Genomic DNA, 15107 nt, shown 5'->3' on the forward strand with positions numbered 1-15107 from the left:
TCACATCCTTTATCATATTTCCATTTTTTTCATTCATTGAAAACACAATTTTCTTTGAAAGATTTTAAACAAACCTAAAATGAAGTGATAATATAGTGTTAATATAAGTGTTAATATACATTGTGTTGCTTAATCATAGACAATAATACAGTACAACTATAATACACTATTACAAAACTATTTACAGTGGATTGCGAAACAATTCCAAATTACTATTTAAAAGCAACAATGACAAGACTGTAAATCACAAATTTAACTAGAAACAAAACTGATTTAAGAACAGTTACAGTGAAAAACTATCTCTATCAGAGTGACTTGAGGTACCTTCTTATCATGTCCTGTAACCATTGTTCCTTTGATACTGCCTCTGACTGAGGACAGTGAGTCCACTCAACAGTCTCTCCTGGTGCCGAGCTGCACGTACAACCCGCCTCCTGTCAGCTTCGTCCATGCTGTCCCACAGTGCTGTGATGGTGTCCACCTGCTGGTTGGAAAGGCGGAGAGACGCCCGCTCCTGCAGCTCAACCAGGAAAGCTGCGAGCCTGTCCACATGCTGGCATCCTGGTCTTTTCCTGTCATCAACAGCCTGTAGTTAAAAAAGTGAAAAAATAAAAAAAGCAACGCAACATTTCATGAACAACTTATTACCTAACAAAAAATAGCGAAGGATATGTTCTGAAAACGATTACTGACCATACACTGAAAAAAAGAAACTGGCCATCCCTTGGAATTATGTAAACATCTTGGGTGTATTTAACACAATTGGGTCATGTTATAAAGTTAAACGTAACTGTATAGTGTAGACACTACATGATATGCAGAGAGGGTACATGAATGTGTTCAGATCATGTTCGACTGAAGTGAGTCAATAATGTAGTAATGTTAATTATCGCGATACCGCACGCGATTCCGTCTGGCGCGCTTTGCGTTGTTGGTGGAGGAACGTAACCTTGTCGTTCATATCCAACGGCTTGCAGTTGTTCGGTAAGTCTTGAATTTCTATTTATTTATTTGTATTTACTCATAGAGTTTAGTAAAAATCTCAGCCAAATGTCGTTTAATGTCTTGAGAGTCACCGTGTAATGTTAACGTTAAATGAGTGCCGTGAGTTGACTTGCTCGCGCTGTTTATCACCATGTTTCATTTGAATTAGTTTTTGGAGCGGGAGCCGTTAATGTCTCTTTTAACTTACCTCTGCGGCGCTCCAACATACTTTGGTCTTTTGTTTGAATTTCTATGCTAACTGACTGTTCAGTCACATTGTGTGTTAACTGCGGCGTAGCGTTAGCGAGATTTGGACGTTGAACAGCCTCTGCTAATGTCAGCGGCGGCATTAAGCTAATAGCCCTCCTCCCCCCTCTCACTCTCCCGTGTCCCCCGTCATCTCTGTCTTTTCTGTTTTGCTGCAGATTTACAGACAAACTCATGTCTGCATTTCACCTGGAGTCAGCTGACGGATACTGGGCTCAAGTTTTTGTGGTGAGAACAGGACATTGTATTTGCTCTTAAAGTTACTGTAAATGTGTTCTTTTTTTTTCCTCTCACCAAAACAGCGATACCAAGACGGTCTCGAGCTTTTAATGGCATCTGGTGATACGGTTGCAATGGCGACACTTTATGGTCGATACGTGAACACATAGCGGGTCAGAGGTGAGGTGTATTTTCATCAGAAAGCCGCGGCTCGTTGATGAGGCAGAGCCGGTGCTAGTTAGCATGGATGTTAGCACGTTGTCAGAGCAGCCTTCTGCGAGTCGCGATGGTAAACATCAAACTAGCGGATTTAATCCTAAATGGTTCGTGTTCTATCCTCAAAGTGATTCACTGTCCAAACGGTGGAAATGCAGTGCTTCTTCCTGGCATGCATGATTTTGGACTGCGGGAGGAAACCAGAATACCCAGAGGGAACCCACACACATGGGGAGAACATGCAAACTCCACAGAGGTCCCTACCAGTATTTAAACCTGGGACCTTCTGACTGTGAGGCAAGAGCACTAACCACTGCGCCGCCGTGCAGCCCATACCTTCAATCTGTTCTAGGATATGCTCATGAATTGTATGCGCTCAAGTTGTGCTCAAAACAGTCAATCAATAACATTAATTAAGAACAACTGATATCATGTTATTGTGAAATATCGTTTTTCTTTAAATCAGCAATATATGCACCACATTTTGAACATTTTCTTTCTGTAGAAAAGTGTATATCAGTGGTCGTCAAAGAGATTTGGCTTCGGGCCACTGTTTTTTGGGCACTTGGAATGCGGGCTGGGGGGGGTATGCACGCGCGCAGACTGGACTAGGTGCGGGGTGCATGTACGGTCGTGAGCCCGGGGGGTGCGTGCGTGCCTGCTTGCATGCGCCCGTTGCAATCCAGTCGTGGGCCGGACTGGGCGGTTCAGCCCGCGGGCTGCCATTTGACTGTCACTGGTGCATTACATGCTGAATGATTAACGGTTTTCTCCTGTAAACTTAAACGTACACATCTGTGGAATCCGTGATTTATCCTGAATAATACTGCAGATTATAGACTTAATATCCACTTTTCTCTTCATGATCTTTCCTCATAAATCATACAATTCTTCAAAAAGATCACAGTAAAATTGTCTGTCTTTTATATATTGGAAGATTACAGTTATGCACTGTATCTTGATTTACAGAAATTCAGTGTATTTACTACGGTGATAAACAATTTTGGAATTGACGGTGCTTTGCTGCTGCTGTTTGGCAGTTTTTTTACTGCATTTTTTACACACTTTTTTTTACAGTGTGGGTTTAAATAAACTACAGCATTAGAATTGCTGCATTCAAAAGAGATCAGTTTAAAAAAAAATCTTCAAGAACTGTTTTATCTTTCACTAGGACATGACTGAGGCCACTACACTGAGTGCCATCGAGAAAAAGACAGTGGGAATCTACGTCACCAGAGAGACGGCAGGCGTTGACATTTCTGATGTTGGCGTCATCATTGAGGGTGTGGTGGTTCTTCGGGATCTGGATAATGTGGCCCTTGCAACAGCCATGCTGTTTGGACTGTTTTACTCCTTGAACATGTGTTACCTATCGCAGCTCCGCTACACTTTCGAGGTGATTCAAAAGGTGCTAATGGAGTTGGATGCAACTCAACTCTCGAGAAAAGCCCAAAACTTAAAGACAAAACTGCTCCAGTAAGGAGAGCACACTGCTGTTGTGCATGTGAGGTGGTTATCTCCAGGTAAGAGGACATTTATTTAAAGCTCACACTTGCTCTTCTGCAGTTTGGAGGTTGAATTTCCAGATGAACAATGAGGAACCCACAACAAACCACTGCGTTAATTGTTAAGTGTTTATTCTGTAAACCATGGTGCTCTTTGTTAAGTGTTTATACTGTAACTGCCATATGAATGGGGACAGTTTTTTTTCCCTTTTCCTCTGTGCTGCAAGTTCTCTGATTGGCAGCATTCTTCAATTTTAGTTTCTATTTGTCTTTTGAAGTGAAGAGATGGAGAACCATAGACAGTCTAAATAGTCCCATTAGGGTCGTGTAAAATGGGATGTTTAGTTTATTTCAGTTGTCATAAAGAGTTTTGCATTTCTAAGGATGCTGTTTTGAAACAAGGTCAGTGTTGGAATTTTTGACAATCACTGTATTGCTGTTTATTCAGTGACTCTTGAATAAAGGTTTTGACATGCAAGTGTTCATTTTTATTATACAACATTTATTGGACGGTGTTTGCCATTCCAGCAATCATTTATTATTATAGTCTGTGGTAACTAATGTTTTTGCATTTCTAGTCAGTTATATAGTTGCATCAAAGTGTTAACAAACACAATTATTTAATTTGATCTGGACTACAGAGGCCTATAACAGAATGTTTGTATTGTTCTCTTCCAACATGGTTGCCTGTAACCTTTTTCAGAAGAAAAGTGCCCATTTCTATGCTGTGACTGAGTCGATAAAATTGACATTACTTATTCACTGTTGATTTGTATTTCAGTAGAGCAGTAATGTCAGTACAATTGTTTACCTATTGTCACTGCAGTGAAATTAGACATTTTGTTTTCAAAGGTTACTAGTGGTTACACGCAACCATCTTGGAAGACAACAATGCAAACGATCTGTTCTGGCTTCCATTCAAAAATTTTGTATTTGACACTAGACTATAATACTAACGTGTAATATGAAAATAACATGTAGTATTTAAGTGACCAAATGGTGCTGGAGTTAAGTTACTGAATGGCGTTGGAATAAAAAAATTGCGAAGGATCAAAATGTTACAACAGCTCAAATTACTTCATCAAAACATGTTTCAATCACACTTTATCAACACAAAATACATAGGTTTATTGAACATGAATTACTTGTGTTGATTTAAATAGCTTTTTTGGGGTGACCCCTTAATACATCAAATTACTATAAAATCTGTATACAACATGTACTGTATTTTATGTTACATTATGATGTGTGAAAAATTAAATAAACTAAATTCTCCAACAACCCAGCAAAGGTATACTTTCAATGGTAGGGTAGTAAGTTGCACTCCATGAATGCCTGGTAGCCATAATGGCCCAGCTGCTAAAAGAGGGGAACCACCCACAGTGGATGACCCAAGGTCCAATAGTCCTCATCATGACGTGCCCCCGGAAGAGAGCAATACCATTATCACTCTGGGGGTTGGTTGTTGGTGTGGGGGGGAGCTTGATGGCTGCAGGTGGTTGGCGCTGTCTTGGGGTCGGGATCTGGGCTGCTTCAATGGGGGCTGTCTTCATGTTTGGTTTGGATGGGGGTGGGGTGGCCGCTGGTTGGGACTGTGGCGGCGGCGGGGGGGGGGCTCTGTGGGCCTGGGTCGGTGGGTGCCGGGGTGTTCTAGGGTGGGTGTGGCTGGCTCCCTGGGGCCTCACTCTCCAGCAGACTCACGTGATAACAATTATTTTTGTCATTGTTTATTGCGCTATTTTAGCCCGCCACTTTCCTTTTAGTAAGAAAGACACTTGCAGACATAATTGGTTTCTCCCGGTTATTTAACTTTATTTGTTTTTTCAGCGTGAGAAATACAATGTGGCGTGAGTGAGTGACAAAAGAGGCTTTTGGCCAAGTTGGTAAGCAGCTTACAGTCAAGTTGGCCCCGACCAACTCATCCAATTGAGAGCCCTCGCGCGAGTTTGCATGGGGCCGACTTGGCTATATGCCGACTTCACTATGTGCCGACTTGGCTGTTTCCTGGGACCAGGCCGAGTTGACAGTTGGCTGACTTGACTGTAAGCCCATGGCATGTACCACCAACAAATTGAAGAAGTCGCTGGTATAGAGAAAACATACCAGTATCTGTAAAAGGCAGGATTGAAAGATGGCACAGAGGCACTGATCATGGCTGCACAAGAAAAGGCCCGAAACACAATGTGGCAAGGTGGGGAGTTGTACTCCCTTCAACTAGAGGCAGTGTGGCTGATAATCACTGAGCGTCTAATCGTAAGTACACCTGGTTTGCCCTTCATCTTCCTCCCTCATGGAGCCGGCAGAAGTGTGCTTTGGCTGCTTTGGAGGCCGTATGGGTGTGGCACATTTTCCTACAGCCGCCACTGCTGAGTTTTGGCTGTGTGTGCTCTTCCTCCTGCTGCCAGTGTGCAGTCATCATCTGCGGTCACTTCTGGGCCTGCACTGCTGTTTTGGCTCCCTCTCTGTGCTCGCTTTGCACTTTAATCATCGTGCCTCTGACTCCTCAGCACACTCTGTTGCTCCCCTTTCCTGATGAATGATCTGGGCTCCTCACTGAGTGCCACCAACCTGCACAGCACCTAAGAGCATATCCACGTGCCCGGCTCTGGTGTTTTACAAATGCAGAGGCACAATTTCTTTTAATTTCCCTTTTTCCTTGTTTCTTTTGTTGAGTTGTTCAGTTTGTGAGTAATTATTTTAGCGTCAATGCTTTCAATTCCTTTTGTTTTCTTTATTTTGCTAAGTATTTTGTAATTATTACTGTCTTCATAATTGTGTGTAAATTGATTTGTTCTCTTTTCTTGTGAATATTTGTTGTTCAGGTACAGGATTCTTTTGGGGTATGACGGCTGTCATCTTTGCATGGTTTTTAATTGTTTTGTTTTTTTGTGTCTCTCTTGACAGGTGCCGGGGGCTCCGGAGCAGCAGTGGTTCCCTGGTGGTGGTCCCTTTTTTGCTTGTGTTTGCTGTGTCACGGGTGCTGTGTATTTTCGGATCCTTCCCCCCTTCGTCACTGCAGTCGTGGTAAGCCCCAGCCCTGTCCCAGTTTAGTTGTTTGGCCGGCCTGAAACCCCATTCATACTTGAATTAGTCTGCTCATTTTAACTTTCATGGTTTAATTAAATTTGTTTTGCTTTGAAATCACGTCCTCTGGACCGGTGAGTTATTCAAACTGTGGGTCTTTGGGTTTTACAATTATTTATTGGTATTTTGAGACTAATTGGGGCTTTAATTCAAAATCCTAATTTTCTTAAATTACTTGAAGACGAGCTTGATAGTTTCTTTGAAATTAATATTGGCTGTAAGATTAATAATAGCGATTTGAGATTTCACAATTCCGACTTTATTAATTCAATTCAATTCAATTCAATTCAGCTTTATTTATGAAGTGCCAATTACAACATAGTCATTTCTAGACACTTTTACAGAGCAAACCCAACAGATCCAGATGAGCAAGCATAACTGACTGTGGAAAGGAAAAACTCCCTTTTAACAGGAAGAAACCTGCAGAACCAGGCTCAGAGGGGGCGGCTTTCTATTCCGGTTGGGGTGAGGGGACAGAAAGAGAAGATAGGACAGACAATTTCTTGCATATACATACATTTCATGTATATACAGAGAGCACATAGGCTACAAGAGGAACAATCATCAGTGACAAGTAGTAATACAATGAAAGTACATTGAAACGAGAGAAAGGAGCAGAACTAGGAGCCTGTTCCACATGGGAGGAGACCCGGGTTAAAGGTGGAATACAACATTTTCTCGAAAAGACGAAGCCCCACGTCTGTTACTCACTTTTTGAACAACGTGTATGCGCCAGACCATCCGCCCGGCTCTCCTGCTTCTCCCAGAAAACACGGAAGTGTACGAGCGCGATCTCCTCTTCTCCGGCGTGCACGGCTCTGTACAGTTTCTGCGATCCGCCTCGCTCATAAATAAAGCTTTTTTTTCCGAAACAGCTACAGTTTCATTATGTCAGACTCGCCATCGGTAAGTATGAGCTCAGAAGCTCACCGGCTACATAAACACTCTGAATGCGCATGCGCAAAAGGGAGAAGCTGATTGGGCGCAAGTATGTAGAACCGCCTTACGAAAGCAGCTCGTCAGAATGATTGACAAACAGACCCACCAATTATTTAGGTGATCCACCCGGAAATCAAAATGTTGTATTACACCTTTAAATAAACCGCTTGCACCAACCACTTGTATTACAGAACACAAACACATCACAAACACAGCATCTTATGCCGCAGTAATACTAATATTACTCCCGTTATAAACCACAAAACCTGGCCAAAATAACACAATAAACGGTGAACAACATAACTGATCATGGCACAAAACAACAACTTAAAGGTGCATTACAGAGTTTGCACGTTTCATGCGAAACAACGGCCCCTGCAGGCCTTGGACGTAACTGCAGCTTAGTGAAACGCTCGTGCCTGTGGCTTGCGTCCATGTACTTGCACGAGAGATGCGCGGATTGCGGTCGCACCCACGGAGCCCGCGGGTAACCACGGATCGGGTGGATGACGTGCCAAAAAATTAAGATTTTAATAATTACATTCGGGCGGATTGCAGTTGAAGCACTCAAATTAAAAAAAAAAGAAAAAAAAAGCAACATTTTAATAGCCAAAGCATCTTCAATACACCTAAAGACTATTCTGCGGATGGCGGGCGAGTTCAGTTTTGAAAATTGATAAAAATCGTTTGTGTAGGCGGATAGCGAGCAGATGGAGATTTTTAGAAGCGGAAAAATGAGCCATCCGCATATCTCTAACATGCAAGGAAGAAGGGAACTCCTTCCTCACTCTTTAAGTAGCGCTCGAGTAAAATTTAAGTTTCTTTTGCCTCATGGGGTCTCTGCTGGAGCTGTGGCAGCGCCAGAAGCCGGTCTTTTCTTACTTTCTGGAAGATCCATCCTCCTACTGCTCAGTTGTTACTTGCTAAGCATCTGGCGGAGTAATGGCAGACAAAACGAAACCTAAGGAAATCAGGCCAGCGGGAGCGCGGATTATGTCACATCATCTCAAATTTTCCACAAAAAAATTCTGGTGCCGGACCGGCACTGCGACTTTCAAGTGATAATTTAACGCTGTTAGAGGTACTTGCAATGAATATATCAGGGCATGTTCTACAAATCAATGAATATTTGTAACACATTTATGGTGGAAAATAAGTAATTTTAAGTTGAAAAACTCCTTAATGCACCTTTAAGAACAACAACACAATCGCTTTTGAACCAAGAAACAATCCCCCAACAGAACATGTCCCACAATGCCTTTCGACCACTCACCCCAGGCCACCATGAAAATAAAAAAGGGGATATGAAGAATACAATTTTATGGAAACTTCAGGGTTTTTTTTTATTGTTGTTTGTTTTATTTTGTTTTTCCCATTGCACATATTTGGAAATGACAGAAAATAGAAGAAGAAGGATTTCAGGCTCCACAGTGAAAACATTTATTTTGGGATTATGAATAAAAATGCTGAGACTGTTGCCCCTGCGACCTGGCCCTGGATAAGCGACAGAAAATGAATGGATGGATCGATGGAATAAAAAACAATATCACAAAGGCCACAGTTGGGTTTGGTATTGTTTTTCATGGAACTCATGCCACTTAATCAGACCCTGCACATTAAAAGGAAAAAAAGTGTATTATTAATTCAAACATTAGCCTCTGTGAGGACAGATTATTCTCAAGGTGTGAGTGGTTGTTAGACTTACACATGATTGGCCCAACAGAGATGGAACTCCCTGAAGCAGAGTTGAAAACAGAACGACTTGCTCTCCTACTGCAAGACTTCAAGGTACAGAAGGGTGAGGGGAGGAGGAGGAGAGAGAGAATGATTATTATGGATGAGAATAAGGGCCAAAAAAGAAGTTTATCTATCAGTCGGTCAGATGGATGGACAGATTCTGATGCTTGATGAAGTGAAATTTGTGACTCACAGTGAAGCAGCTGTACTTCCTCATGTCACAGAGGGTGAGGTTGCAGTGAAGATACACGTCTCCGTGTTTTCCATTTGGGAGGACAAACAGAGCAGAGAAACGAGCCCGAGTTGATCTGCCGTTCTCAATCACCTCCACCTGCCGAGGGTCAACGGGACACCTTGAAGAAAAGATGGAGGAGATCATCAGGGTCATTACATGTTACTGGATCCCACAAGGTTTCTGCTGAGGCTGAGGAGGTGCACGTACCTGTTCTGGATTAAAGGGTATTTCACAGGAGATTCAGGGCTTAGAGAGTGACTTGCGAAGCAGTCCTCCAGAATAACAGCAAAGTCTGGACCCCTGTTCTCCACAGAGACCCCCACATACAATGGGGAATCCACTGGGATGATGACTAACCCTGGTGGGTAAGTGTCACTGAAGGCGGGGCTACGGTACAGAGACATGGCGACTCTCACTTGGCTGCCCAAACCAGAAATGCCACCATTCTCCCTGTCAAAGGAAATAAGATGTTTAAACAAATGTAACTCTAAAAAAAATATTTACAGTGATTCATTATTGTTGTTGGATAAATTCCAAAGCAAAAGAAGACAGAATGAATTCTGATGAACAAATCATCACATTCTGAAGGTCACCAAGTTTGGGATCTTTTTCTTTTCCAGGTATAAAGCTGTAAAAGCCATAAATAAATGTAACATAAAGTAAAACTGAGATTCTATGAACAGTAACCGTTATAATAATGATGATTAGGTAACTAAATTTGTACCCAGCCAAATAAGAATGACGATGAAAAAGAAAGGAAAACTAAGTGTAAAAATAAATAAATAAAATAAAAAACCACTGTCACAGGAGCCAAAATTGTCTGTTACAGTTACAAATGTTACTGACGAATAGTAAATTATGTCAGTGAAGGCTCAATAAAGGTTTTCTTACTCCAGGACTGGCCTGACAGCCACATCAAGGGTGCTGTCTGAATCCAGAGGATATGTGCAGGAGATGGGGACTCGATGTGGAACACTGAAGGATGAGTTTTGTGCTGAGTAGATGAATATATTGTTGACGTATGTCACATGTGTGAGGTTGGTCTGAAAGACATGATTAAATACTAAATAAGGTGAATGGTTACGTTAGATAAGAAAGACACGGCAACAATAGTATAGGTGGAAGTTCATAGTAAACTCGCCAGGAAGATAAATACAGTATGTTCAAAAAAAATTTGAACTGACAGGACAATCTGCAGTTTAACAATAAATACTGTATTATAACAATGTGGAAATATTAAAATGATTATTGCTTATGTGCCCAGACATCCATAAACAGCAGTGGTGATTTTCTCCTCATCAGATGATGGAGAGATCAGATAAAACTTCTCATTGGATTGAGAGTCTCAACTAAATTTCTTTTAAAAACTATCTTCTCTCCAGATGAGCAAATAGTTTAAAAACAGGCATCATCGTTAACAATATGGTTTCAGACGAGTCAGGAGAAGCTGGAGCACGACACACAGGTAAATTAGTTAAAGAAAGAACAATTACCTCCATTAAATTTCCACAGGCTTCTGGTTGAGTATCAACTTCATACCAAATCCAGCCATAGCTCTCTCTGACCCAGGTGCAGTTGCGATCAGTCAAGTGTCCAGAGAATGGGTCGAATCCAAAGGTTACCAGGCGACTTGCCTCCACTTGTATTTGGATTTTGCTCTCTTGACAGTAAAGATGAATAGCATCCAGAGGTGGTTCTGAAGCTAAAGAAAAAGAAAATAGAAAGGAAAAAAAGAGGAGGACATTAACAAAAAAATAGTGTGGGGATTTCTGGAGATCAAAAATAAATTTCTTGTTAAAAGTGTAATACAACATTTTGATTTCCGGATGGATCACCTAAATAATTGGTGGGTCTGTTTGTCAATCATTCTGACGAGCTGCTTTCGTAAGGCGGTTCTACATACTTGCGCCCAATCAGCTTCTCCCTTTTGCGCATGCGCATTCAGAGTGTTTATGTAGCCGGTGAGCTTCTGAGCTAGTACTTACCGATGGCGAGTCTGACATAATGAAACTGTAACTGTTTCGGAAAAAAAAGCTTTACTTATGAGCGAGGCGGATCGCAGAAACTGTAAACAGAGCCGTGCACGCCGGAGAAGAGGAGATCACGCTCGTACACTTCCGCGTTTCCTGGGAGAAGCAGGAGAGCTGGGCGGATGGTCTGGCGCATGCGCGTTGTTCAAAAAGTGAGTAACAGATGTGGGGCTTCGTCTTTTCTAGAAAATCGTGTATTAGACCTTTAATATATCTTGAAGCATGAAAATACACTTACCTTCACATACAACACTGGCATCTTCATGGTGACCACAGTTGTGGACTCCAAACCCTGAATGTCTGCAGTCTGATATAGATGACTCATTTCCAGAACAGTAGACCTCATCCAACCAGATGGGTCCACTGCCAGGTCCAAAGGCTGCACCAGATAAAGCTGATTGGGCCGGTCCACAGTCCAGCTGTCTGCACAACACATTAGCATTGTCCAGGTCCCAGTGATCATCACACACTGTCCCCCACTGTCCAGCATGGAAGATCTCCACTCTGCCAGAGCAGCGGTTTCCAGAATTAGCAAGTCTCACTGTTGAAGCAGCTGACAGGAAAAGAATGGAAGACAGATGAGTAAGTGTGCAAAAAAACACTCTGTGGTGTCAATGTACTGCACAAATCTGCACTTACTTTCACAGATAACACCAGCATCCTCATGGTGGCCACAGTTATGAGATCCAATGCCTTGGTGCCGACATTCGGACAGCTTTGTTTCATTGCCCGTGCACATGACATTATCATACCAGATGGGTCCACTGCCTTGTCCAAAGTGTGACTGTGTTGGTGCTGAGAGGGCTCTGCCACAGCCCAGCTGTCTACACACCACCTCAGCATCGAGCAGGTCCCAGAGATCATCACACACTGTCCCCCACTGTCCAGCATGGAAGATCTCCACTCTGCCTGAGCAGCGGTTTCCAGAGTTGACAAGTCTCACTGGTGAAGCAGCTGACAGGAAAAGAAAGGAAGACAGATGAATAGGTGAGCCACAACAGACTCTGTGGTATTTCTAACTGCTCAAATCTGTATTACCTTCACAGATGATACCAGCATCTTCATGGTGACCACAGTTGTGGACTCCAAACCCTGAATGCCTGCAATCTAATATAGATGACTCATTTCCAGAACAATGAACGTCATCCAACCAGATGGTCCCCGAGCCAGCTCCAAAGGCTGCACCAGATGAAGCAGATTGGGCCCTCCCACAGTCCAGCTGTCTGCACACCACATTAGCATTGTCCAGGTCCCAGCGATCATCACACACTGTCCCCCACTGTCCAGCATGGAAGATCTCCACTCTGCCTGAGCAGCGGTTTCCAGAGTTGACAAGTCTCACTGTTGAAGCAGCTGACAGGAAAAGAATGGAAGACAGATGAGTAATTGTGCAAAAAAACACTCTGTGGTGTCAATGTACTGCACAAATCTGCACTTACTTTCACAGATAACACCAGCATCCTCATGGTGGCCACAGTTATGAGATCCAATGCCTTGGTGCCGACATTCGGACAGCTTTGTTTCATTGCCCGTGCACATGACATTATCATACCAGATGGGTCCACTGCCTTGTCCAAAGTGTGACTGTGTTGGTGCTGAGAGGGCTCTGCCACAGCCCAGCTGTCTACACACCACCTCAGCATCGAGCAGGTCCCAGAGATCATCACACACTGTCCCCCACTGTCCAGCATGGAAGATCTCCACTCTGCCTGAGCAGCGGTTTCCAGAGTTGACAAGTCTCACGGGTGAAGCAGCTGACAGGAAAAGAAAGGAAGACAGATGAATAGGTGAGCCACAACAGACTCTGTGGTATTTCTAACTGCTCAAATCTGTACTTACCTTCACAGATGATACCAGCATCTTCATGGTGACCACAGTTGTGGACTCCGAACCCTGAATGCCTGCAATCTAATATAGATGACTCATTTCCAGAACAATGAACGTCATCCAACCAGATGGTCCCCGAGCCAGCTCCAAAGGCTGCACTAGATGAAGCAGATTGGGCCCTCCCACAATCCAGCTGTCTGCACACCACATTAGCATTGTCCAGGTCCCAGCGATCATCACACACTGTCCCCCACTGTCCAGCATGGAAGATCTCCACTCTGCCTGAGCAGCGGTTTCCAGAGTTGACAAGTCTCACTGTTGAAGCAGCTGACAGGAAAATAAAAGGAGGACAGATGAGTAGGTGTGCAAAAACACACTCTGTGGTGTCAATGTATTGCACAAATCTGTTCTTACTTTCACAGATAACACCTGCATCCTCACGGTGGCCACAATTGTGAGACCCAATTCCTAGGTGCTCACATTCAGACAGCTTTGTTTCACTGCCTGTGCACATGACGTTATCATACCAGATGGGTCCGCTGCCTTGTCCAAAGCGTGCCCGTGTTGGTGCTGAGAGGACTCTGCCACAGCCCAGCTGTCTACACACCACCTCAGCATCGAGCAGGTCCCAGAAGTCATCACACACTGTCCCCCACTGTCTAAGGTGGAAGATCTCCACTGTGCCAGAGCAGGAGCTGTTTCCTCCAATGAGACGAACTTCTCCCTCAACTTGTGACTCATTACCAGGTCGTGACGTTATGCTGAGAGGTGGTCGTGGGGCTGAGAAAGATGTTGGGACAATCGGAATGTTTTTGCTCCTCTCAGTTGTAAAAGGTGGCCATGGTGTGCTTGTGCTGTCTGGCTGACCTGAAAAAAAATATTATGGAAACTTAGAAGATGGTAACAACAGTCTTTGCAGCACTTCTGTGTATAACTGTGTTCATCCTACATTTTAATGTGAGCAACAACAATTGAAACTATTCAAAATGTATTCATAATTGATTACCTTCACAAAGAACACTGGCATCTTCATGGTGACCACAGTTGTGGACTCCAAACCCTGAATGTCTGCAGTCTGATATAGAAGAATCATTTGTAGAACAAAAGACATTGTCCAACCAGATGGGTCCTCTGCCAGGTCCAAAGGCTGCATTAGATAAAGCTGATTGAGCTGCTCCACAGCCCAGCTGTCTGCACACCACATTGGCATTGTCCAGGTCCCAGTGATCATCACACACTGTCCCCCACTGTCCAGCATGGAAGATCTCCACTCTGCCGGAGCAGCGGTTTCCAGAGTTGGCAAGTCTCACTGGTGAAGCAGCTGACAGGAAACAAAAAAGGAAGACAGATGACTCAGTGCTCAAAAATATACTCATTAACTGCACAGTTCTTTACTTACCTTCACAGACGACACCTGCATCCTCATGGTGGCCACAGTTATGAGACCCAATCCCTTGGTGCCGACATTCAAACAGCTTAGTTTCACTGCCTGTGCACATGACATTATCATACCAGATGGGTCCACTGCCTTGTCCAAAGTGTGCCACTGTTGGTGCTGAGAGGACTCTGCCACAGCCCAGCTGTCTACACACCACCTCAGCATCGAGCAGGTCCCAGGAATCATCACACACCGTCCCCCACTGTCCAAAGTGAAAGATCTCCACTGTGCCAGAGCAGGAGCTGTTTCCTCTAATGAGGCGAACTTCTCCCTCAACACAACATAGTGGGGTCATGCTTGAGCGGCTCACAGTTCGAAAAGTTGGCCATGGTGTGCTGCTGTCAGGCTGACCTGAAAGAAAATATTCTGTGAACTGAGATGATAACAATCCCTGCAGAAGTAAACATTTTTGTGCACAACTCAGTTCATCTTACGATTAAATGTGAGCAACAACGATTGAAATTTATTTGAAATGTACTCATGAAAGATCCCCTATGTAGTTACTAATTGGTGTGATAATGTGATCCAGTGAGATGTACTGTGGTCCTAAGTGTGTGGTGACTGCAGGTGGTGTTGTTGATACTCGTTTTTATCCACCTCTGTTGGTAAAAAAAAAAGAAAAAAAA

General features: G+C 43.5%; 1 protein-coding gene across 1 annotated transcript; it reads right to left on the reverse strand.

Annotated features, from left to right (window-relative positions):
* Positions 1 to 9084: 9084 nt before the first annotated feature.
* Positions 9085 to 14776, reverse strand: LOC115389847 (deleted in malignant brain tumors 1 protein-like). The gene is made up of 10 exons (XM_030093415.1): positions 14443 to 14776; positions 14050 to 14352; positions 13788 to 13910; positions 12656 to 12970; positions 12237 to 12569; positions 11871 to 12170; positions 11455 to 11817; positions 10726 to 10888; positions 9394 to 9636; positions 9085 to 9304 (listed from the first exon to the last, which is right to left on the reverse strand). The coding sequence occupies exons 1-10, from the start codon at positions 14774 to 14776 to the stop codon at positions 9085 to 9087; spliced, it is 2697 nt and encodes an 898-aa protein (XP_029949275.1).
* Positions 14777 to 15107: the final 331 nt, after the last annotated feature.

This window comes from Salarias fasciatus, chromosome 6 (genome assembly GCF_902148845.1).
Source record: "Salarias fasciatus chromosome 6, fSalaFa1.1, whole genome shotgun sequence".
NCBI lineage: Eukaryota > Metazoa > Chordata > Actinopteri > Blenniiformes > Blenniidae > Salarias > Salarias fasciatus.

Excerpts from the sequence above, each read along its gene's own strand:
- LOC115389847 (XM_030093415.1), bottom strand. The coding sequence starts at position 14,776 with ATGACCCCACTATGTTGTGTTGAGGGAGAAGTTCGCCTCATTAGAGGA. Across the intron at positions 14,353-14,442 it reads TGCAGGTGTCGTCTGTGAAG|TGAGACTTGCCAACTCTGGA; the intron begins GTAAGTAAAGAA and ends CTGCTTCACCAG. Across the intron at positions 12,570-12,655 it reads TGCTGGTGTTATCTGTGAAA|CTGCTTCAACAGTGAGACTT; the intron begins GTAAGTGCAGAT and ends TTTTCCTGTCAG.